Source organism: Tiliqua scincoides, chromosome 3 (assembly GCF_035046505.1).
Source record: "Tiliqua scincoides isolate rTilSci1 chromosome 3, rTilSci1.hap2, whole genome shotgun sequence".
Taxonomy (NCBI): Eukaryota; Metazoa; Chordata; class Lepidosauria; order Squamata; family Scincidae; genus Tiliqua; species Tiliqua scincoides.
In genome coordinates, this window is record NC_089823.1 from 64457181 (window position 1) to 64482288 (window position 25108).

The 25108-nt window shown below is 44.5% G+C and overlaps 1 protein-coding gene across 2 annotated transcripts; it reads left to right on the forward strand.

The window, feature by feature from the left end:
* The first annotated feature begins 793 nt into the window (after positions 1-793).
* LOC136645763 (interferon-induced GTP-binding protein Mx1-like) lies at positions 794-24018 on the forward strand. 2 transcript variants are annotated; one of them, XM_066622160.1, is made up of 14 exons: positions 794-871; positions 2322-2580; positions 4106-4301; positions 4785-4922; positions 7180-7334; positions 8094-8232; positions 10336-10534; positions 12615-12693; positions 12835-12957; positions 13480-13621; positions 15433-15591; positions 15831-15907; positions 18279-18533; positions 21043-24018. In XM_066622160.1, the coding sequence occupies exons 2-14, from the start codon at positions 2386-2388 to the stop codon at positions 21271-21273; spliced, it is 2088 nt and encodes a 695-aa protein (XP_066478257.1). In that variant the 5' UTR covers positions 794-871; positions 2322-2385; the 3' UTR covers positions 21274-24018. The 2 variants fall into 2 exon arrangements, with proteins under 2 accessions (XP_066478257.1, XP_066478258.1); XM_066622161.1 differs by having other exon boundaries at positions 4109-4301.
* The last annotated feature ends 1090 nt before the right edge of the window (positions 24019-25108 follow it).

Sequence of the window (25108 nt, forward strand, 5' to 3'; positions counted from 1 at the left end):
ATTTTTTCTTTATTTCGAGCATGCTTATCCTCACCAGTATTAAAGATGCCATCTTGCCATCAGTGAGCAAGGTTGTGAAAACAAAGCCATGGATGTTTCTGCCTCATATTCAGTTGTGTCCATCACCACCACCACCACCCCCTCCGCACCTTCCCTTTGCCCCAAGTCACCCACTTTCTCTTCCCCCTACCCCGCCTTTCTCTGAGGCAAAGCAAAGTGTAGAAATAGGGTGTGCTTGTGAGTGTATTCCTCCTCCTTCTCTTGTAACTTGCAGCTACTTCCATTTCTTCTTCCCCTCTGTGACTCTTTTTCCTGTTTTGTAGACTGGTTTCTGGGAACAAGGAGCAGGTTTCGAAAAACAAACCTACGAGAGAGAGAGAGAGAGAGAGAGAGAGAGAGAGAGAGAGAGAGAGAGAGAGAGAAGAAAGAAACGAAAGTGGCTCCCAGTCCCAGAGGAGGAACTCCAGCTCTGCTGAAAGTGTCCAGGGTGCACTCCCCTGTCTCCACCCCTCCCCTCTAGCTGAGTTGTGGTTTCCTGAGGTAAAGCAGGCACAGGAACCAGAGTGCTTTAATTTCTGCCCAACATTGCATATACACAACAGGGATCAAATGTGTACAGCTGCAGGCTAGGCAAAAATGGGTTAACTGTCTCCTTCCCTGATGCTGAGTCCTGGGAGCCGGTTACTCAATCAACTGAGCATGTTACTGCATGCTCAGGAGTATGCTCTTAGGAGACAGAACAATTATGGGAAATCAGTCCCTATCTTAGTTTCGTTTCTTTTTGTTCCTGGGCGGAGAATGGAAGCAAGATACTAAATAGAGGGTATGGGATAGGGACAGGCATTTCTTCGCTCAGGAGGATTCCGGCAAGGTAAGAACTTAACTTCACCCTGCCCTGCAGTTGCACTGAGGCTGCAGTCCCTCACCAAAGGCTGCTGAGAAAACTTCACAGTCAGGGAAGAAGAGGGCAGTCATCTTATGGATTAAGAATTGGTTGAGGTTCAGGAAACAGAGACTGGGTGTCAATGGGTTGTTTTCCACAATGGAGAGAGGTGAAAAGCAGTGTGCCCCAGGGATCTGTCCTGAGACCAGTGCTTTTCAATTTGTTCATCAATGACCTGGAGACAGGGATAAGCAGTGAGGTGGCCAAGTTTGCAGATGACACTAAACTTATCTGGGTGGTGAAGACCAGAAGGGATTGTGAAGAGCTCCAGAAGGAGCTCTCCAAACTGGGAAAATGGGCAGCAAAATGGCAGATGCGTTTCAGTGTAAGTAAGTAAGTGTAAAGTAATGCACATTGGGGCAAAAAACCAAAGCTTCACATATAGGCTAATGGGTTCTGAGCCGTCTGTGACTGTTCAGGAGAGAGATCTTTAGGTGCTGGTGGACAGCTCGATGAAAGTGTCAACCCAATGTGCAGAGACAGTGCAGAAGGCGAATTCCATGCTAATATTATGATGCCATTGTCCAAATCAGTGGTATGGCCACCTGGAGTATTGTGTTCAGTTCTGATCACCACATCTTAAAAGGGAAATAGTGGAACTAGAAAAAGTGGAGAAGAGAGCGACCAAAATGATTAATGGGCTGGAGCACCTCCCTTATGAGGTGTGTACTTATGCCAATAAGGGTTTTGGACTCATAAATTCAGAGTCCCAGTGATAAGCCCCACCTTTGAATCAGACCTCCTGTACTGATACCAGGTTTTGTTCGAAATTCAAATTTGACTTTTTCTCGGTCTAATATCCCTTTGAATGTATTCATTTGGAGGAGTTTGGTTGTAATCCTATACACACTTGCCTAGGCATTAAGCCCCATTGGACATGGCAGTGTATTGTTTGAAACTGACAGCAGAATGATTCTGGAGATTGAAGCGTTCCCCAACTGGTTTCTGGATGTTGCTATTTCTGATGTCAAATTTGTCTTTTATTATTTTGTGTAGAGAGTAATCTGTTTGTCCTGCATTGGAAGTGTTGCTAGATAGTAGTGTATATCACATTGGAGGATGATAATTTTAAGAAGGGAAAAAGAAAACAAACTCCTGAGTTTGTATCCAATCCTATCCAACTTTCTAGCACCAGGGCAGCTGCAATGCAGCCCTGAGGTAAGGGATCAAATGTTCCCATACCTTGAGGAGGCCTCTGTGACTGCTTCCCCACCACAGGAAGCAGTGCCTACCCCATAGGCACTGCAGCATCGGCAATGGAAAATTGGATAGGATTGGGCCCTTTATCTCCCCAATTTCAGCCATCCACCTCTATAGTTCCTTCCCAACCCACAGTACCACTTTGAGTTTTCTTATTAAATTCTTCTTGATATTGCAGGGGTAACAGCGCTCAAAGTTGACTATCACTTCAGGATCAGGGAAAAGCAATCAGTGTGAATAAAATGTTCAAGGGTCGTGACTGGCGTACTTCTGACTCTGACAGCCGTCGGCGGAAACAGCGTTCATTGAAATTTTCACCAGAACAGATGGCTACTGCAGACACTTTTCAGAACCAACAGCAACCCTTGAATTTCGACCTGTTATCAGACGAAGAAGAACCAGTACCATCGTTTGCCATCGTACCAACTTCTGCCATGGTAAGCATAACCATGAGCTCATCCAGTTACAAGAAGGCATGATTACTCATCTTACATAGACAATTACATGTGAGCTTACCCAATTACCAGTAGAAAATGAGCATATGAATCCCTTGGAATTATAGACTAACATCAATCAGATGTTTTGAACCTATCACAGGAAAATTGTAGTATTCTTTGTAATAATAATAATAATAATAATAATAATAATAATAATAATAATAATAATAATAATAATAATAAAACTTTATTTTTATCCCGCCCTTCTCCCTAACGGGACCCAGGGCGGCTAACACCATATTAAAAAACAATAGAATTTAAAAAACATTAATACAAACAGATAAAAACATTTAAAAACACACTACAGGGCCATAAAAACAGTAGTCAGATTAAAAGAGTAAAAGAGCAGATCACCGAGGAATCAAGCCTGTAAAACTAAAAGATGTATAAAAAGTTAAGAAGGCCAGAAACTTGTAACTTTGTAACTTGTGAACAACTGCAATTTAGAGCCTAGATCTTATTCTGAGTTTTTTTTTAAGTGTGTACAGCCTCTGTGACACAAAGAGCTTTGCCAAATTCCTCTTACTTTGCATAACTTGTTAATAAGTAAAATATTTTTTACTTCTGGCAGGCCTCCTGATTGCCCCCTCCACCACCATTGGATGCAGTGCCCACCCCACCAGCACAGCTGCATTGGGACCAGTAGTGGTGGGAGGGGGTAGATTGAGTAGTAACAGCCTAGTTCTGAGCTGCCTGGGGCGCGCAGCTGCAGCGGCGCCGAGAACGGCTCCTGCCGCATCCTGTGTGCCTCAGCCTGCCACAGGCGGCGCCTTGAGAGAAGAGGACTTAGGTAAGGTAAAGGCATTCGTGTAGGGCACCGAGCCCCACACAAGCGCCTTGGATCCAGTGGAGCTGAGTTCCATGGGACCCACCTCCCTCCCTCCCCCAGCACACCTCCCACCCACCCTTTCTCCACCTCCCACCTCCTGATCATGCCTCCTCCCCGCCCTCTCTCCACCCTTCACCTGCCTCCCCCCTCCCAGAATGCCTCCTCCCCGCCCCCTCCCTGCCCCCGCTTACTGTGCTGCGGCTTGGCGGTCTGTGTGACCACTGAGCAGTGGAGGACAGGCACTGGCCCGGCGCTATCCCAGCACCAGCCAGCCAGCCAGCCAGCCAGCCAGCCAGCGCTGGGCTAGCACGGGTGGTGGCCCGGTGGTAAGCCTCACAGACGTCCCTTACGGCACATTTGCGACAGTGTGCTCTGGCAAAAAGCCGGAGCGCTGAGCTCAGGATTGGGCTCTAAGTCAGTAACAGAAATCTAAAGTGTTCCAAACACTTTGAAGTGTTATAGAAATGTTTGTCATTTCTATTATTCTCTGCTCCTCCATGCTCTGAATTTAAAACTGCAGTTTAGTTAAATCACATTTTCAGGAATTTGAATCACTGTGCTCTTGTAATTCAGATTTCCTCAGTGGGAAAATTTAACTGTACCAAGATATTGAGCATACTTCTTTTCTCTTCCCAGCAGAAAACAAAACATACTTTATACAACCAATATGAGGAGAAGATCCGCCCTTGTATTGACCTTGTTGACTCTCTGAGAGCCCTCGGAGTGGAAAAGGACTTGGCGTTGCCAGCCATTGCTGTAATTGGAGATCAGAGCTCTGGGAAAAGCTCTGTTCTCGAAGCATTGTCTGGAGTCTCTCTCCCCAGAGGCAGTGGTGAGAATTTCCCCTTTCCGAAGGTTTTTCCTTTTGTTGAGTTGTGAGATTGCACTGGGCTATAGTGATATGATCTTTGCAAGTCTGGAACCATATATGTGGGCCTTACTGTGAGACAAACACATTTACTTTCATTTCCAAGATTCTCTTGACGTGCAGGCATATCTACTAATGGAAATGAGGTGTTTGTTTACTACCACAAAGACTCTTGATAGTGAAAATATTCTCTTATTAAGAAGAAATTCTCTTATTCATTTGTGAGAAACTAAATGAAGTTGTTAGAAGTCATAGTCTTATAGCCATGTAGATAAATTACACTGTTTTAAGATTAGGCACAAATAGATTTTTAGAAATTTTTGAAATGCTCTTAATCAGAGTTGCTTACAGGTGGAAAATTGTACCAGTCTTCTGCTATTATTTGGCAAGTTCTATAAATCTAATGATAACACCTGTGACATTGATAGTTGGTCTCCTTATGAACAGGTATTGTCACCAGGTGTCCCTTGGCACTCAAACTGAAGAAAACATGTCACAGCCAAGAATGGAAAGGGAAAATTCGTTACTATAACAAAGAGAAGGAGCTCCAAAATCCTTCTGAAGTAGAAAGAGAAATCAGAAGCGGTGAGTGCCACTGATGCCTTTGTAATCAATATAGGTATTTTCTTCGTCACGTATTTCCATCTGCTACTAAATCCAATAACTCTTTGTCCAAGAACTCTGCTGGATCAAACTAGAGGCCCATTTTCTCCAATCTCCTTTGTCATGGTGTTTGCACTTGAGCCTATTTCTTCAAATCCTTAATCAGGCCTACTGGCTTTTACTTTAACTGCTCAGTTGCACAAGGCTGCCTGGTGGTCTATAGGTTTCTTCCAGGGATGGGAAAGTCCAGCATGGCTTGACTCGAGTTGTGTCACCGAGTCATCGCCCCTGTGACCAGACTCGAAAACCTGATAGTGACTCAATAGGACTCAAGTTGTCCCCCCCCCCCATTAAAAAGCCTACCTCGGGGAAAAATGGGACTGCTGCCAGGGAATGTGTGTGTCAGAACTCTCTTTAAACACTGCCCTGTTGTCCCCACCCATCTGTAAACAAGGTGGGAGGGGTGGGAGGGACTGCGAGAGAGCAGGGACAGAAGTGGCAAGAGGGAGGAGGGTCACACGCAGCTGCTGCAAGGCTTACCAGGATGACCTGATCCTTGGCAGCTCTACTCAGAAGTAGTCCCATTTCAGCTGGTCATTCAATGAGGGTTCCTCCCCCAAGTAACAACAGAGCCATACAAGCCGTGAGGTTTGAAAGTGCGATTACTTTGAACAGCTTCCTCCCTGCGTCCCCCCTCCTTTTTCCAACCAAGCATAAGGCAAGAACCCCTTGGGTTCTTCCTTCTGCCCTCCCTCAGGCACAGACAATATGAGAATGCCCCCTTCCTCCAATTAACATTGCTTCTTTCACAGATGGGCAAGACAGTCTGGTCCCGCCTCCCTGGGCTTCTGCAGCCAATTGTAAGGCAAGAAATCCCTTGGTCTCCCCCTCCTGTCTTCCCTCAGCCACAGAAAATATGAAAATGCCCATCCTTTGTCCAGTGATCATCCGTTCCTTTCTTCCTATCAGAGATGGGAAGAGAGAGCTCAGTCCTCCTGCTCATATTCACCCTTTCCTGCCTCCCAGCTGGAACTTCTCTGCTGCTCGCCTGTCGAAATGCTTGCCCCATGAGGTTTTCCACACTGCGAAAACATTAAGCAAGCACTCCCAGACACAGGCAAACTCGAGTCAGCTTGCATGGGGACGAGTGCCAAGTCGGAGCGGGGGGGCTGACTCAAGTCTTTTTCAGAGTCTTCCATGCACGTCACTCACAAGTCACCAAGTCACCCAAAATCATGCATTTTCACGACTCAAGTTCAAGTCACCTCACTCAAGTTCCCAACTCTGGTTTCTTCAAACCTACACCTGGCATAAGTCCAAAGAATGAAAAGCATAAACCTGGCATAAGTCCAAAGAATGAAAAGGGTAGGGATAGGTTAAAAAGGGGGATAGAATTCTGGCATACAATGGTGTACCTAGGATCTGCCACATCCTTCCCCCTAATGGTCTCCTGCCCTTCCTCTCCCCAAACCCTGTCTGTTCTCCCTGACCCCACTGCCAGCTTCTTGAGATCTGTGGCGTCTCTGGGAGCTACTGCTGCATGCCCCACACCTCTGCAAATTTGCAGCAGTGACCCAGAAATGGGGTAGTTGCCCAGTTTTCACATGGCTGCAAAGGGTCTTATGCTACTGTAATGAATGTTCGGGCAGCACAAGGCCCAGATAGGATTGGGCTGTAAGAAATGGAACTGCAACTCAGCACTTCCCAGGTTGAATCTCACCTCTGCTCCCCCCTGCAACATAGGGATGGCAATAACACTTTACTGAGATGATGTAAAGACAGAGTCATTGGTAATGAGGTTTCGGAAAGCACTACATAAATGCTAAGTAGTGTATCATGTAGTTGGCTAACGGCTAATATTTTCTTGGGATCCAGTTCATGCTGCTATCAAGTCCTTCAGTGAAGGGTTGGTTATATATGCAATAAATACTGAAATATTTGCATCTACTGTATATAAGGAACAAATATGAAGTATGGATTAGAATTCCATCATTCTTCAGGAAAATGGAGTTGCTATTGTTTGAGCATTAGCATACAGAAAAGGTGGAAATGTCGGAGGAGTTTCTGTGATATAGCTGTGGGTTGCTTGTAACTGTTGACTTGGTCTTGATTTGTATAATGCCATGTTTGGTTCCATGAATTTAGACAAAAAACTGACCAGAGAAGTTATATTTCTACACAAAATTTTTGCTGTTGAATGTCTAAGCCTTGCTGTTGCCTTTTTCTCTTGCCTCCCCAGCTCAAAACGCAATGGCCGGTGACGGAGTGGGCATTAGCCATGAGTTAATTACCTTAGAAATTAGATCTCCAGAAGTTCCAGACCTGACACTCATAGACTTACCAGGGATTACCAGAGTGGCTGTGGGTAATCAGCCCCAAGACATTGGAGATCGGGTAAGAAGGCTGAACTTGTTTTGGACTGGAGAGGGAAAAGGGTAAGACCAATACAGAGAATCCATGCCAACTTGGAGAATTTTCTGGCAAGACATTAGAAAACCTTTCCATGACTGTTCTTACGAACTAGAACAGTGGTGCTCAAAGTTGTGACTGCTACACACCAAGAATGCGGTCCATGACGCGACCGGTACTTATAGTTCTGGCGCACTGCAGGACTTCATGTCCCCAAATTGGGATGACGCAATGCTCTGGCCAGTCACATTTATGGTGCAATGCCGCAGTAGGCATTGCGCTCAGATTTCCATGAAGACACAACGGCCCGGAGCATCGCATGATCTGGGGACATGAAGTTCTATGGCACACTGCAACTATGAGTGCCAGTCACGGGAGGGAAGGATTCACCAGAACCCTGGATCTGGTCTTCGGGCTGGGGTTTGACTAGCCCTAAACTAGGAGAATGGAAGGTTGTATTTTGGTGTGAAGATCCCTGATTTTGCTATCTTAGTAGGCATATTGTTGCACTACTGTACTTTAATCAAACTCCCAGTCCTGGTCCTTCTGTGTTGACATTCTAAGCTCTAGTTTGGCCTACTTTTTACCTTGGAACTAAGCCAGTGTTGACTCCTCCACTAGATCCAGCTTTGTCTAGCTGTCTTTCTGCCCGAATCAACTCATGACAGTTTTTTGCTTGTCACTTGCAGAGCAAGGTCTCACAAATCTAGTAACTGTTCTTTCATGGTTATGTTTTTATTACAGATCAAAAAGCTGATCAAAACCTTCATTGCTAAGCAAGAGACCATCAGTTTAGTGGTAGTTCCAAGTAATGTGGATATTGCTACAACAGAAGCACTGAAGTTGGCTCAGGAAGTGGATCCAGATGGAGAACGAACACTTGGTAAGGAGAAAAAAGTTTGTGGTGTATGTTGGTTATTTGCTAATTTCTGTCATAGGATAGATACTTGTAGCCCAGTTCTAACTAATGGCCTGTGCTGGTGGAATGCTTTTTCTGCTGGTGTGCTCTGCTGGAAAACCACCATTAATTGCTTTGCGAGAGCACAAGGCCCAGCCATGCCAGCAGGAAGGCTGAAGTCTTTCCACTAGCACTGTTGGTCGTTGGGAGGCCTGCCACAGCACATGAATCCACCATAGAAGTGAGGGAAGGGTAGGGATGGAGTTGAACAGGTTGGAGGATGGCAAAACAGGGCAGTGATGGGGGTGGGTGGTGGGTGGATCAGGCACTTTAACCAGACCACTTCCAGGACCTGATCCGCTTGTGTGGATCAATGTGGACTTGCACTAGTGATATTGCTGGCGCAGGTCTGTGTTGACCCATTGTGGCTGCTGGGGATTACCCTGAGGAGACCTCCAGCTACCAAACATCCCCCACAGGATGCAGCATAGCCTGTGCTGTGCCACTGCATTACTGCATGGGGATTGGAATGTAACTTCCTACATGGTGATGCAGCAGCTAACCCAGCTTCCGCTGTATCCCATGGCGGGCATAGTTTGGTGCTGAACTTCCTCAGGGTAAGGGAACATTTGTTCATTTGCCTTGGGGTAAGCCCCAGCAGCCACCATGGGTCAACTTGGACTGGCACCAGCTCTAGACCTGGTGCAAGTCTGCATTGACCGACCTGTGAAGGCCCAGGAAGATTCAGCAGGCACTGCTACCACTTAACACGCCACCATCCCAGGCCCAATCCTCCCCTCCCATGTTGGTTCCATTCATTCCCCACCCCGTTCCACTTACTCCCTCCTGATCTCTACACTGCCTTATCTGCTCCAGTGGGCATCCAGCATCTGTCTTCCTACGAACCGGGCTACTCGCCTCTTACAGCGATGGCCAGGCTGTCTGCACTGGTGCTGTCTCATTTGTGACAACTGCACTGGTGCTGTCACGTTTGTGGCAGAGCTGTTTGAATGGCCAATAGGATTGGGCCATTAGTTTTCTTTATTTTAAAAGTATATGTCACACATTTTTTCTCTCTCTTTTATTTGAAAAAAAAGTTATATACTGAATTGTCTCCCACTAGGGAATTCAAAAAAGAAACCAGAGTCTATTATTAGGAGTGCTTTTTTCCTGTGGCCATCACAGAACAAGAAATAATGAGAATTTCTGCTCAAATCGCAATATAAAACGATATGATCAAAACATGAAAAACTACTCATTTCATGAAATAACACCACTTTTGCTTACTTTTGAGGAATCCACAAGTAGTTTTAGCTAAACTTCAGGCAGTGAGCACCTGAAGAGTTTGCAGTGGTGGAGAGGCTGAGTAAATGTATCTGCTAGAAGGTGTGCACAAGTGTAGCAACTGGGGGAGGGCAGGGAGAGACTTGAGTGGGTGGGATGCCCAGGTAGGATATCAACACTTTACTATAATCCAGAGGTGAGGCAATTGACAGTCCAATCCTGTGCTTCCCGGCGGCTGGGAAGCAACATGGGGTCTACTTGGGGTATATTGTATATATGTATATTGTATGCATATTACATGTACATAATATGTATGTTTATATGTATGGTAATGGTCTAAAATGATACAGAGTTCACAGTTGAAAAGTTCATTGTGCTTTATTGCACTATTTATACAATTTTGAATAAGAATTTGTATAAAAACACATAACACCACAATTTGCTATTTTAATCAAGAAATTTTTGAAAAAATATTACTAAAAGAAAAAAAACACCCCTATCTATTCTGCATACAGTAAAGCAAAAATCAAAGAGCAGCAGCAAGCACTTCAGCAATAACAGGAGGAGTAAATTATGTCAGGAGAACTGAGGAGACTGTCAAGCAGATCAGATGTCCTTGACACCCCCCCCCCCCCAAAAAAAGTCAGCAGGGAAGAGGCCAGGTGCACTTTAAGGGGGAGGGAGTTCCAAAACATTCCTGAGAAGCCATCACTGAGAAGACCTTTTCACGCATCACTCATAGTCTAGCCTTTGAAAGTGTCTTCTTTGTACAGTGGGTTTTTTCTAACCGTCTCCTCATAACAGGGGTTTTGACAAAGCCTGACCTGGTGGACAAAGGAACTGAGAAGGGTGTTATTGGCGTAGTGAGAAACGAAATCATCCACTTGAAAAAGGGATATATGATAGTGAAATGTCGTGGACAGCAAGACATCCAGGACAACATGGCCCTGTCATCAGCAATCCAGAAAGAGGGAGCATTTTTTGAGGATCATGAACATTTTAGGTACTCTTAAAATACAGAATTCTACTTTGTTTTCTATACATTGTGTCCTTTTGTTATGGTGTGACGGGATAGCCGAGGGATTTAACAAAACCCTGTTCTCCCACTTCCTCCCTTTGGTTTCCTTGCATGAACACTCAACATGCCAGACTGTTGTAGGGAACAGGATCTCTGCACACGACTCTTGTATCTCCATGCAGACTTCAACTCCCTAGACAGTCAAGAAGGTATATCCTTGTGTTCCTTGACAAAGTGGAGAGGGCAGGCAAGAATTAAGACATGGGAGGTACACTCTGGCCTCCCATTTCCTGGACTTCAGCGTGCATACATGTGCATGTGCACTTAGGAAGGTGGGCATCAGGATTCTGTTATGCCCCCTGAGAATCTATTCATGCCTTCATCAGAAAGTGCCAGATTGATTAAGATTGAATATTTCAGTGGCTCAAATTAAAATAAATGAATTTTTCTTTCTGGAGAAAATCAAAAGAAACTTTGTAATTGTATAGCAGTTTCTGAGAATCTGTCCTTTTGCTTTGAGCATTTCACTGTCAATACATTAAATCATGCCTTATTTTAGATTGTTGGACAAGGGATTATAGCGGCCCAGTCGTAGCAAAATCAGTGCACAGCAATGCAGTAGTGCTGGCACAGCTTCTGCTATATCCTGCAGGGAATTTTTAGTCACTGGAGGCCTCATTGATGTAAGGAAACATTAGTGCTCTTGCCCTGGAATAAACCCCAGCAGCCACCATGAGTTAAATTGGCACCAGTCCACATTGACCTGGGAAGGTCGATCAGTCCTAGGAAGAGGAGTCAGGATTGAAATGCATCACCACCAACAAACCTACCCTCCTGCCACTCCTGTTGTCACCCTGTTCTGCCTAGCCCTCTCAATTTCACCCTATACCTACCCTCCCCCTAGCCCATTCCACCTGCTGTGCAGCCCTACCTGCTTCAGCGAGTCTTCAGCCATCCACTGGCGCACAGCAGGCGACTCTGCCCTCCTCACTGGCAGCACACATCAACAGAAGCTGCTTTGTGATTGCCATAAAGCTGCCTTAGGGCCTAATCCTATTCTCCCTGGCGTTGGTGATATTCTGCTACTACCAGCTTTGGGTGTCACAAACCTGCTGTAAAGTGCTAATGGACCAAATGTTCCCTTACCCCGAGGAGACTTCTAGTGCTAGCCGGGCGCCCATAGGATACAGCAGCAGCAATTTCAACCCCTGCTAACTGGTTAAGAGGCACTTTTTCAAGTTGGTGCTCCTCTTTTATTTAGCAGGGGGAGAGCAACTGGCCCACCTCACCCCAGCAGTGTCTTTTCTAGTGGCCGTCTGCTGGTGTTGCATCTTTTTAGATTGTGAGCCCTTTTGGGACAGGGAGCCATTAGATATTTGATTTTCTCTGTAAACCGCTTTGTGAACTTTTTGTTGAAAAGCGGTATATAAATACTGTTGTTGTTGTTGGGTGGAGGATAGGATTGGGCTGTCAGTCAGCTCAATGGATGACACTCTGCCTGCATATGATTGGGCCATAAATCAAATAGAGTTTTCAGCTTAACTCACCTTGCGTGATTAGTTGCCTGTTCTTGGCTGTCCATGGCCATTTGCTGCAGCTATCACCATTCTGAAGCTCTCTGCAGCCATCCTGATTCTATTTTCTGCTTCAACATGGCTTTGGTTTTTATACATTAACACATATACACATATGTGTAAGACATATGAGGATTGCCTCATTCATTTCACAGCAGGCAAATCTTGGTGAGGAGCTGCTGCAACTCAGTTTTATTGCATGAGTATTGCATGCAGAAAGTCCCAGGTTCAGTCCCACAACAACATCTCTGGAAAGGACAGAGAAAAAACTATGTTTGAAAATCTGAAGAGCTGTTGCCAGTCAGTGTCGAGAATACTGACCTAGATGGACCAATAGTCTTACTTGATGTAAAGCAACATCCCATGTTCATGCATTCAGATTTGCGGCCTCCATTTATATGAATGGAGCAGCCCTATCTTGCCTGCTCAGTTTTTACTGAGGATGTAAACTTTGTAGTTTAGCCATTTTTATTTTCCTTGTTCTCTTACAGAATGCTTTTGAAGGAAAAAAAAGCCACGATTCCCTTACTGGCTGAGAAACTTACCAGTGAACTTGTGGAGCACATTAATGTAAGTTAGCAATTGGTGATAGATCTGCTGTTTGTCATCAGCATCTGTCCCCAGACAAATGAGAGCAAGGATAGGTTCCACTCAACCAAAAGGTCTCAGGAGTCAGTATTTACCATTTATAACTGATTCTCTCTTTCTTAGAAATCTTTGCCTGATTTGGAAGAGCAAATAAACTCTCAGCTCCAAAAAGCAAATGAAGAATTCCGCAAGTATGGGAGAGGTGTACCAAACACGGAAGGCGAGAAGCTGTATTTTTTAATAGATGTGAGTAAATGTATGGTGTTCATATGTGTGCACAGACTAGATCTTCCTGCCCTAATAGTGTTGCTTTGTGTCAGCTTCTATTGATGTAAGAATGTGCCCATCCTGGGGCACACAGTGTTGTTAATGAGCCTGAGAGGTCAGAGATTTGTGTAGCTAAAGAATATTTGGTTACAGATCAAAGATATATTATTGCATCATGTACATACCTGTAATTTAGCTGCCTTTCTATCCTGCAGTCTTTCAGTATTGAGGCTTTCCATTGGGTGAATAGTTGCATGGATCCTTGGGGAGATCATTTGACAGTTGTTTGATCAATGTGATTTTTGAAACTAGTTATCCGGATAGCAATGAGGTTAGAAATTAAAGGAATATTTAACATTTTTGGCATCTCATAAAGCAACTGTTCATTGCTATCACTGAATCCATATCTTAGTTGTGGTTTTCTAACTGCTGAGCGCGTACATAAGTTCATTTTGATAATCAACAGCTGTGTTGTACCTTTTAAAAAATGTGCCTTTGTAGAAACTCAAACTGTTTAATGAAGATATTACGAATACAGCACAAGGGGAAGAGCAATTGTTTGGAGATGATTCTAGACTGCTCACCAAAATTCGTAAAGAATTTCAGGCATGGGACAAAAAACTTGATCAGAGTGTCATGAAGGGTAAGTACAAAACAGCTGATGTAAGGAATAGTGCCATGATTATTAATTGCTATTTTGATTGAATTCAAAATAAAGTGCACACAAGAATTTGAAAATGATGAAGATGTTTTCAAGATCCATGTTGTTGTTGGAAATATTATTAGTCATAAAATGAAATGAAAGATGTATGTTATTTGCGGGCATAATTAAGTTATAGTAAGCCTTGACACGGGGAATGTAAATTATGTAAAGGATTCCTGGTACATGAAAGCAATGAATAATCTGCTCTTCCTGATAACACAAAAATTATCTATAAGGCTTCTCTGTTGGAAGGCAGAAAACAGGAAGAGAACTGTGTTGGGTTTCAGGTCCTGGCTGGAATAATGCATTATCAACTCGGGTACAACAGCCAGAAAGGGTAAGGGCTCCAAAGTAACTACAGAGCCTGAACTATGGTAGAAAGCACAATTTCAGTGGGAACTACCCAAAAGACCGGAGGGTGCACCATTTTGTGAATGGAAAGGGAGTGTACAAGGGGTCTCACTGTTGTGCAGCTTGCAGAAGCAGGACTCTCCTTTTGTTCACAGAAGGTACTTCTGCTGATGGGGCACTACTGCTCTGAAGCTCTGGATGCTACCCAACAAGTTGAATCTAACCGCATGACTCATTCTGCATGCCCAAGGGAGATTTACACTTGTGTGTCTTGCAGCAGCTCCATCCTGCTAATTATGTTGAGAACCCATGCTCTGAGGCAAAGATTTGACATCTGAATGGTGTCTAGTGTACTCTCCAGACCAGTAGTTCCCCAACTCTCTGTTTGGGCTTCTCTGTTTGTGGGGGCGGGAGATGGTGGCAACGTGATCACAACACCAGTGGGCACAAATAGGCTTTTATTTTCCTTACCTCTGCCAGTGCCAGCCTCCAGAGGTGAGGGGAGCCTGCTGACCCTTCTGAAGGACTCCCCGTACCTCAGAAAACTTAAAAAGAGCAATTGCGACCCACTTCCCATTTCATGATAGGAAACGGGAAGTGGTTCTCAATCACTATTTTTAGATTTTTGGAGGTGTGGGGACCTCTCCAGAGGGGGTCTGTGGGCTCCCTGCACTCCCCCCCCCCAAGGCCTGTGCTGGCAGAGGTAATATTTTTTTAAAGCCCCTTTGTCCCCAGGAGCAGTCGTGATGCCCCAGTTTAGGAACCCCTGCTCTAGCCCAGGGGTCTCCAAACCCTGGCCTGGGGGCCAGATGCAGCCTGCAGCAAGCCTCTTTCTGGCCCATGGCCAACCTCTTGTCCCCTGAAAGCCTCTGGCCCACTCAACTGAACATGACCAGAACTGTGCTCTGATTGGGTCTAGAGGATCTTCTGAGGGCCAGAGAGGTTGAATAAATGAGCCCATTCATTCATTTAGTCACTCATCTATGTTCCATCTCTAATTTATTTATTTAAATTTTATATTTAATTTTTTTTTTCCGGCCCTCCACACCACGCCAGATATTTGATGTGGCCCTCTGGCCAAAAGGTTTGGAGACCCCTGCTCTAGCCTAAGGTACACTGGGTTGGCCACTCAAAGAAGCCAGATGCTGGACTAGGTGCTCTTATGGTCTGATCCTGCAAGGCTCTTCTTATGCTATATACTCAGGACTCTGCTATCTTATTCTGCTGCATGGTCTTAATGCCATCATGCGTGTGTGAAATGATAGCTGACACTTCAAAACCTAGGTATAGATTAATTACCACTATTCAGAAGTTAATTAATGTCTCCTAACAAGAAGTCTCATTACACTGAATTTACAGCATCCGTCATAAATTCATGAGAGTATTTTTTCATTCTGCAGTTAAAAATGGCCTCTCTCTAGACATGTGGCAATTTGAAGAGCAGTTTCGTGGTCGGGAGCTTCCTGGGTTTATCAACTACACTGCATTTGAGAACATCATAAAGCAGCAGATAGAAGGACTGGAAGAGCCAGCTTTACAGATGCTGAAGAAAGTAACAGGCATGTACATTTGTTGTTTATTTTTTAAGTAATGGAGAAAATATTTCTTTTGACTTTTGAAACCTTTGTTCTTCACACATTGGAAATGAATATTTAATAACAAAGGGCAATAGGTAAAAGGAATGGAATCACTGTTTATTCAGGGTTAAACTCATACTAGAGGGAGCAGCTACTAATAAATGTGTGGGAAAACCAGACAGTCTGGTACACGGTCTGACATCTATGCACTTTCCCTTCAGAAATCGTGCAGCAAGCTTTTACGAAGGTTGCTAAACAACATTTTGCAGATTTTCAAAATCTTTACAAAGCTGCTAAGGTAAGAACCTGTTGTATCATTTCACTTGGGGCAGATCTTACTTTAATCAGGGAAAAGAATCATTCTGGAGCTGTTACCTGCTCAGCTTGCACTTGCAGATTTCTCCCACTCTCACATTTCATCCATGAATATGAACCCTTCTTTTGTAATCATTATCAAATATTTCAACATAAAGAAGGAGCCCAGCAAACAGCATTTGACACCAGAGTCTGCAAGCATCTTACCATTTGTCGTATTCTTATCACTATGACCTGGGACTAAACAACAAGCTAGTGGGCAAGTTGAACTTGGAAAGTTCCATCCATCGTTTAGGTGCTCCTGTTATTACATGTGTCTTTTTGTGAATGTAGCTGGCTGTATTGTTTCTCTTCTCTCTCTTATGCTCCATTTTTTTACATCTTCTTTCTCCCAACTAGCTCCTCGGGATTTTTCATGATAGATCAGCTGCTGCTGTTCTTTATTGCTTCTTCTTTCTTTGAATTGTTTTGTCTTCATTCAGCAGCAAAACTGCTGCTTGTACTCCTGATCCTGTTCAAAGAGAAAGATGGTCTCAGCTCTCTTTTCTTCACCTCTTTACATTCTCAGTCTTTGCTTCTTGCAGTTGGGGGCTGGGTGCCTTTTAATTTCTCATGTGTTTAAAAAATCTACTCTTAATTTTCCTTGGTGCTATTTTTCACGTTCTTTTGTTCCCAAATTACTCAAGCATATTGTTTTGGCTCACCATTTTGGCTTTTCTTTTTTCTGACTTTCTTTTGGATCCTTGCCAATATGGTTTCCATGTCTACCATTTAGCAAAATCTACTTTCACTTATATTCCCTATCTGTCTAATGCAGTGCCATGTTCTGACCTTCCTAATTTCTCAATCTATGCTCTCCCTTCAGTCCTTTTGATTGCTTACTTCTTCCTTCTCTGTATGAACTTGGTTTCTGTGGTTCTGTTGGTTTTCCTCGTACCGTTCTCACTATGCATTAGTTGCAGTTCTATACACTCACCAGGGAATAAATCCCACTGAAACTCAATGAGATTGACTTCTGAATAGACATGCCTAGGATTGGTCTTTTAAATCATGCTTCTATCAATTTTTTTCTTATTTTCCTCAATCGATTGGGATTTCTTAAGATTCTACTTTAGGCCCTAAACTTTATATTCTTCAGCCTCATCCGTTAATTCTTTCATTCAGCATATTAATATTATGTCTTTGCTAATAATACTCAGCTTTTCTTTTCTGTTTTCATGCTGCCTCTCCCACTCAATTCTTTCATGTTGCTTTCATGCTATTTCCATCTGTTCATTCTCTGGTTCTTGTAAAGATAAAATTTCTTTGATGATCTCATTTCTCCTTCTCAGACTAAGCAATTTAGGGTGCAATCCTAACCCCTTATGTCAGTGCTTTCCACACTGACATAAGGGTAATGCAGCTCTGAGGTAAGGGAACAAACATTCCCTTACTTTGAGGAGGTCACCAATAGTGACACGCAACTGCAGGATGCAGCACATGACCCATTGGCACCACTATGCCAGTGCTGGAAAGCACTGACATAAGGGGTTAGGATTGCACCCTCAGTGTTATTTTTTTTAACACCCCCCCCTTGTCACTGTTGGCTAAGCAAAGTGTTGTCATTGTCAAATATTGCTAAAATTCATTGTTTTAATTCTGTTTAGTTCATTCTCTTATTTTGTCCCAATGAGATTATTGTAATGCTTGTTGATGTTCTATATCTGCCCTCTTGTTTCTGTTTTACATTCTGCTAGCTGCAGTGGGTGCACAAGATGTGATCTTATTTCTCTGCATGTTTCTTTTCAGTAGTTTGTTTTTCCTCTTGAGTAAGAATGCTTAAGAGTCCAGTCATCAGACACAGTAAACCAGTGCCAACTGACCGTGTTGCTATTTTGACTTAGTGATGGGGATCATGATATTTGCCAAGATCTTCCCTAGGATGTCTATTTGTATCAATTGGAGACAACACAAATGGAAGAGATACCCTACTCTCTTTACACAACTGCAGCAAAGCCTAAGTACATGAAATGATTGAATATTCTTCTTTCATGAACCCTGGCTCCCCCTTTACCATCTGTTTTAGATTAAGAGCCCCTCAGTGCAGGGCCTGGCCTTTCTTCTAAAGTGTTATGTGCATTGATGGCACTATATAAATAATAAATGTTTCTCTCAAGCAACTAAAAGCAAGGAGTTGTTGTACAAACAGAACATCACCAGTGACTAGGTCCTCCCTGCAAGCTTACAGTGTCAATTGACAGACATAAGAAAAAGGAGAGAAGGGGAAGAAAATACAGTGGAGAAAGAGTAGTAGGGAGTTATCAGATGCCCTGTCCTCATTCATTTTCAAAATGTCTTACTTTTATCCATCACAGAATAAAATTGAAGGTATTAAAGAGAAACAAGCTGAAGAAGCTGAAGCTGTGGTCAAGGCCCAGTTTGCAATGGAACAGATTCTGTTCTGCCAGGATGCTGTCTACAGTCAAGACTTGAACACTGTAAGGGAACAAACAGCTAAAGAAACAGGCCAAGCAGCAACATCTAAAAGGCTCCCAATCAATGGCTTCAAACATACTGAAGAAAATGCTTCCTTCACTGAAATGGCTTATCATTTGAAGGCATACTTTAATGTGAGTTCAGACTTCCTATCACCTCCCAAAGGTTCAGGCTGGGGCTTCTACACATGGGACACTTTTATTTCAGCTATCTACTGGACTGTGTAAAGACTCCGCAGGCACTTGTGCAGAAACTATGTGTCTGCGCATTTCCTATCTACTTTACTTGAGATTAGGAACCAGGTATTAGGCAAGTCTCAAAAAAGTAATATATTTAGTAGGGATGTCATCTACAATAGTCATGCTAGGCTTTTAATGGTGTAAGGCAGGGGTGCCCAAACCCTGGCCCGGGGGCCACTTGCGGCCCTCAAGGCCTTTCTATGTGGCCCTCAGGGAGCCCCTAGCCTCCAATGAGCCTCTGGCCCTCCGGAGATTTTTTGGAGCCCACACTGGCCCGATGCAACTGCTCTCAGTGTGAGGGCAACTGTTTGGCCTCTCGAGTGAGCTGTGGGATGAGGGCTTCCTCCACTGCTTGTTGTTTCACGTCTGTGATGCAGTAGCAGCAGGAAAGGAAAGGCCAGCCTTGCTTTGTGCAAGGCCTTTTATAGGCCTTGAAGTACTGCAAGACCTTCATTCATTCATATAAGTTCATCTTTAATATATTCATTTATGTAAATTTATTCAAATTTGAAATGTAAATTAATTCGTCCCCCGACACGGTGTCAGAGAGATGATGTGGCCCTCCTGCCAAAAACTTTGGACACCCCTGGTGTAAGGTCTTAGAGATAGGAAAGTTGGCAGGGTCAGGATGCAAAGGGCATCCAATACTAAGGTACATGAATGACAGAGTCCTATTAGGGACGTGCCAATCTTTTCCAGCCAGAAGGTACTGGATTGAACAATCAGTCACTTACAGCCCAATCCAAAAGTAGAAAAGGGGTTTTCCTTTCTAGAAAGGTAGAAGAGAGGTTCCATTATTGTAAGTGGTCATTTTGGAGTTGCCATGGTGGGGTTGGCAGCCTGCCCCCATTACCAGTTACCCACAAAAGCATGGTTAAGTTGGCAGAAGGGGCATGTAGTGGAACAAACAGGGCAGGGAGGGGCATAAACAGGGGAGTTTCTGGGCAGGAAGAGAGATGATGGGTGGTGGAATGGGGAAGGTAGTGGATCCTGGTGGCATCAGAATCCTGTCCCCATTCCCCCTCCCCTTCCCTTCCCTTATTCTCCTTGGACATGCCAGCAGAATAGCTGGCATAGATCTGAGGAGACCCATCAGAAGTGGAGGCTTACCCCATGCTAAGTTCCCTTACCTTGAAGAGGCCCTCCCACTGCCAGATGCAGGCCCCATTGGCTCATCAGTGCTGAGGGAGGTTGGATTGATTGGGCCTTTATACAATGAACTGTTTGATTTGGCTTGAATCCAAAGATGCCATTCCGCTAATGGAAAGCTTCTGCTACTCATGACAGGGCCATTTCTGACTTAACAGAAGAGGGTTGTGTGAGAAATAAGACCCAGATCCAGATAAATTCTTCTCTGTGCAAGACTTTGCACAGACTCTCTGAAACCCCCTCTGCAGCCCAACTTGGAAATGTTGTAAAAAGAAAAAAAATCACTTCCTGTTTTGGAATGAAAACTGGAAGTTGGTGGTGGTTGTTCCCCCTTTTTCACAACATTTCCAAGTCTTGGGAAGGGCTGCGGAAGGGGTCACAGGCTTCTCAGACCTTTTGGAAAGCCATAGCTATCCCCATGTAAGTTTTTTTTTTAAAAAATAAACCTTTCCAGCCCAGCAGCAGCGCCTGGCTTTTCCAGTTCCCCTGGGTGCGTCGTGACTCACCAGTTTGGGAACCACTACACTAGAGCATGTTGCATTTAAATTCCTTATTGACTGTGTTTCTCCTACTGTAATGCAACCCCCAATACGTGTTGTGTTGCACTACAAGAAGTTCTGAGTTAGTATTTGAGCAAGTGCTCACAGAAAGACACTAATCAATTTTTTTTCTTTCTGCGAAGGGATTTTTGGATCCAAGTCATAATCTCCAGCAATATCCTCTGAGCAACTGTCATTGGAATGGGATACTGCCCATTTCAATGCAGCTGACATTCAGTTGTTTCTGAAATAGTGTGCATCTTAGTTACAAACTTGTCACCACCAGTCAAGGTGTCACAGGGCATGCATGAGGTGATGGGATCCTGAGTAGGCTGGAATTGCCTCTGAGAGCCCAAGAGATATGGTGCTTGCCTGGACCCCAGGCAAGGGGCTCAAAGACAAAGAACAGATTTCTTTTTGGTCCAGAGGCCATTGTGTGGGCTGCACTTCAAAGTTTCAACTGTGGCTAACCATTGACTTGTCCCTACATGCTACTTCCCAGTTTTTCCTCTCAGTAGACTAACATGCTCACCACCATATTGACAGCCATTTGGGGGGGGGGGCGCAAAGGGGCTCATTCCAACTCAATGCTATTTTTACCTCACAAGGGGATTTCCTCACCAGCTCTGCCTGACTGCCCTTCTCCTCTCCACCACTGTTTCTTCAGGGATTCAAACAGACATAGCTAATAACTTTGGGTGATCTTCTCATTTCAGAGTGCAGGCAAGCGTCTCTCCTGTCAAATCCCTCTGATTGTTCAGTTCTACATGCTGAAGAAATATGGAGCTCAGCTGCAGAATGAAATGCTGAAACTGCTGCAAGAAAAAGAGGAATTGAACACTTTGCTCCAGGAGCGCAAAGACGCTGCTGAAAAGAAGCGGTGTCTCAGCGAGCGAATCGGCCGTTTGACCAAAGCTCGCCGCCAGTTAGCCATTTTTCCTGCTTAAAACGTTTATGTCTTGAACTACACCACAACTGAAATTAGCAGGACTGGTCACACTTCTGTGAGAAAGATGAATTCCATATTTTGTAAACTCTAGTCATGAATATAATCATATAGTGACTGTTATACAATTGTCTGTATATATTGAGATAGTGTGTATTTTATGCACAAAATGTTTCCAACCATGTTCCTTATCCTTTATGCATCCATAAATATGATAACTTTTTGACAGCTGCCACAGATTTCCATTCACTTCCATTGCATTGTTGGGCCATACAAATGTTGGGGTTTCATTTATTATTCCCCTCTCGGGGCCCAATCCTATCCAACTTTCCAGCTGCAATGCAGCCCTGAGGTAAGGGTGCAAATGTTCCCATACCTGGCGGAGGCCTCTGTGACTGCTTCCCTACCACAGGATGCAGGGCACACACCATTGGCACAGCTGCACTGGCACTGGAAAATTGGATAGGATTGGGCCATCAGTTCACTGAATGAAGGGCACGGACAATAGAGCTGTGGAAGTCCACAACTGGCTACTGAGACAATTACAACTATATTATAAGCTGCTTTGCAAAATCACAAGACAGTATAAAAATAATTATATAAATATACTTCAGTGGCAGCCCTCCCTTAGCGACTGCTAGAGACTAAAATGTGTTCCAAGATAGAAAAGTGATATATCCTATAAACACACAGTTTCATCATGTTAAGAAATCGAACCTGGACTAAGCTTAGCAGCTGCCTTGATTGAATTAAGAATTCAATTAATTCTCAGTTGCTCCTCTTGATTTCCTTGAGACAAATTGTGCAAGGGCAATCTGGAGTACAATGGAGAGGGGCAAAACCTAATACTTTGCACATATATTCCCAGATATAAAAGTCACCAGGAACAGGTTTAGCCCTTTCTCTAGTTGTTTCCACACCTCTCCCCTCCCTCTGTCCAAACTATGGACCATATTGTAAAACCCACCCCACATTCAGATGGTAAATTCACTAGCCTTTCAACAGGGACCCTCCGCAGAAACAACTTGTGCTTGTGTGTGTCTTCACAGCTCCCCCGGGGCCTAGTGCCCGCTTAAGGCTGATTAGTTTCCCTTGGTTGACTCACCAGTACAGCAAGCAAAAGTCAGAGTCAGTTCCCAGTCCAATCAACAAAAGTGGCCAAGTCAGAGTCCAGAGCCAATAAGCCGAGTCACAGTCGGTATAACTGTTATGAAAATAGTATATTTTACTTCAAGCAAAAAACACACACACACATTGTTATGTAGAGAAGCAAGGCTTTTTTCTAATGGAACACAGGAGGACGGAGTTCCGGCACCTTTTTGCAGGGGGCCCTCCCCTTCGGAGGCATTCCAGGAGGGGGGGAGCAAAACAGAGGCATTCGCTGGGTGGGTGCTGGGGGGGAGCAGGGTCGGCGGGAGCCTGGCCCCTGCCTGACTGCACAACGACCCCCTCCTGCCCCCATATCCAAGCTGTTGCCTGAGCCCAGCCCACCTCCCTTCCCCTCCCCCCCCACTCTGTTTCCCCGCGCAACTTCCAAGCCGGTGGAGGGCATGGGGGACATGTGCCGACACTGAGGAGGAGGATGGACAGCCAGCCAGCCAGGGAGATGGACTGCGGCACCCATGGAACGCCCGAGTACTGGCTTGGCGGAGGAGGAGGGGAAGGAAGCTGGCTGGTGCAGCCCCCGTGCCAATCTGCAGCATGAGCCTAGACGTGTCTACTCAGAAGTAAGTCTCATTGTGCTCAATGGGGCTTGCTCCTGGGAAAGAGTGCATTGCCTTGCAGCCTGAATAGACAGGCAGAGGAGGGGCTCTGAGGCTGCAGCCCTCTCCACACCTTCCTGGGAGGAAGCCCCACTGCCTCTAGTGGGACTGACTTCTGAGGAGACAGGCAGAGGATTGGGCCCTGAGGCTGCCATCCTATCCACAGTAAGCCCCATTCACTATAATGGAACTTACTTCTGAGTAGACATGCACAGGATTGGACTCTAAGGTTGCCATCTTATCCACAGTAAGCCCCATTCACTAAAGTGGACTTCTGAGTAGACATGCATAGGATTGGGCTCTTAGGCTGCAATCCTAGGCACTTTCCTGGGAGTAAGTTCCACTGACTAGAACAAGACTTACTTCAGAGTAGACATATCTAGGATTGGGCTCTTAATCCAGGCAGAGATATATATCTGCACCCGGTTTCACATGCTAAGGCAGGTGAAAAGGGATTCTACGTGTGTACAACATGCTGTCCAGCCTTGCCAGAGATCCTCCTCATCCTTCCCCCACAAGCATGCCCTCCACAGCCAGCATTTGCAGCTCCTCTCGAGCAATGCACAGCAGCTGCTCAGGGCAGCAGAGAACATACAATTGCATGCCAAGCGACTTCCCAAAGACACAGAGTATTCTGATACCTGAATCAGACCATATTTAATCCCTTGTTTGCAAACGTAGCTGTTTCTATGTGCACCTAAGGACCCCTCTCATGTAAGAATTCCTTTTTTATTCCTACTCCCACAGTTGCTTAGAATAATTTTACTACATGGAACTCATGTAAGCCATTTTTTGGAATCCATTCACTGCTTCCTCTCCTCAAAGTAGTGCCACACTACATACTACACGCTACAAGTGCACCTGTACAGTATTTTTCCCCATGTGTAGAAAAAGTAGCTAGGGGGAAGGGGATGTGGAGATGACAGCCCAATCCTATGCATGTCTACTCAGAAGTAAGTTCATCTTTAGGGGGGAAGCACATAAAAAATATTTTATTTCTCCAATAAAAAATGGTAAATAAATAAATAAATAAATAAATAAATAAATAAATAAATAAAAGATTAAGAAGTTGTGAGTTCCTGTACCTTTTCTTTTACAAAAAAAGCACTGTAGAGAAGGATGTATATTTGCTTTCCATTACTCCATAAAGGATTACCAGTTTCTTGAGATATTAGTCATTATTATTTATATAATAGATTTAGGGCCCAATCCTATCCAATTTTCCAGTGCTGGTGCAGTTGTCCCAGTGGGATGTGCGCTGCATCCTGTGGTGGAGGGGCAGTCATTGGGGCCTTCTTAAGGTATGGGAACATTTGTTCCCTTACCATGGGGCTGCACTGTAGCTACACCGGAGCTGGAAGGTTGGATAGGATTGGGCCCTCATTTGGCATGAGCAGTGTGTATTTTCCATCCATTTAAAGGGGTACTTTCTACCCTCCCTTATTTGCAGAATCCTGGTGGTAGCAATTGTTTGGTCTTAGTTGATGAGTGTGTGGGGGTGGTGTTGGTTTTATAAATGTTTTGTTTTTGTTTGTTTCGTTCTTTTTGATGATTTTCTGGTTATAATTTTTCTGAATAAGTCATTTTAAGGGCCCCTTTGGGGTCAGAAAAGTGGGGAAAGTCCCCAGATAAATACATTGTAAAATAAAAAACAAAACAAAACAAAACACACACACACACACACACACACACACACACACACACAAAGTAACTTATGGTGAGCTGTTGATAATTGTTGGTCCACGCTTTGGCACACTTTTCAAAAAGTTTACACACTACTGCCCTATGGTGGTAGCAGCATTAGCCTCAACAGACTATCAACTGGAGGAGGCATTTTCTATTGGCAATCCTACTGCTGGGGTTAAGGGGAGGAGAAGAATTGAGGAGACACAATGGGCTTCTCCAGCATGGTCAGACTGAGAGCCCTGCCAGCTCCTCACCAGAACATTGAACCTTTGGACTGTTTCAGGGGAGTGGTATTTCCCCAGGGCGAACCCAAGGGCAAGTCATTGCTGAAGGGGATGGACACTGCTTTGGGTCACCACTTTAGGTTGCTGCGAGGGCTCTGGGACC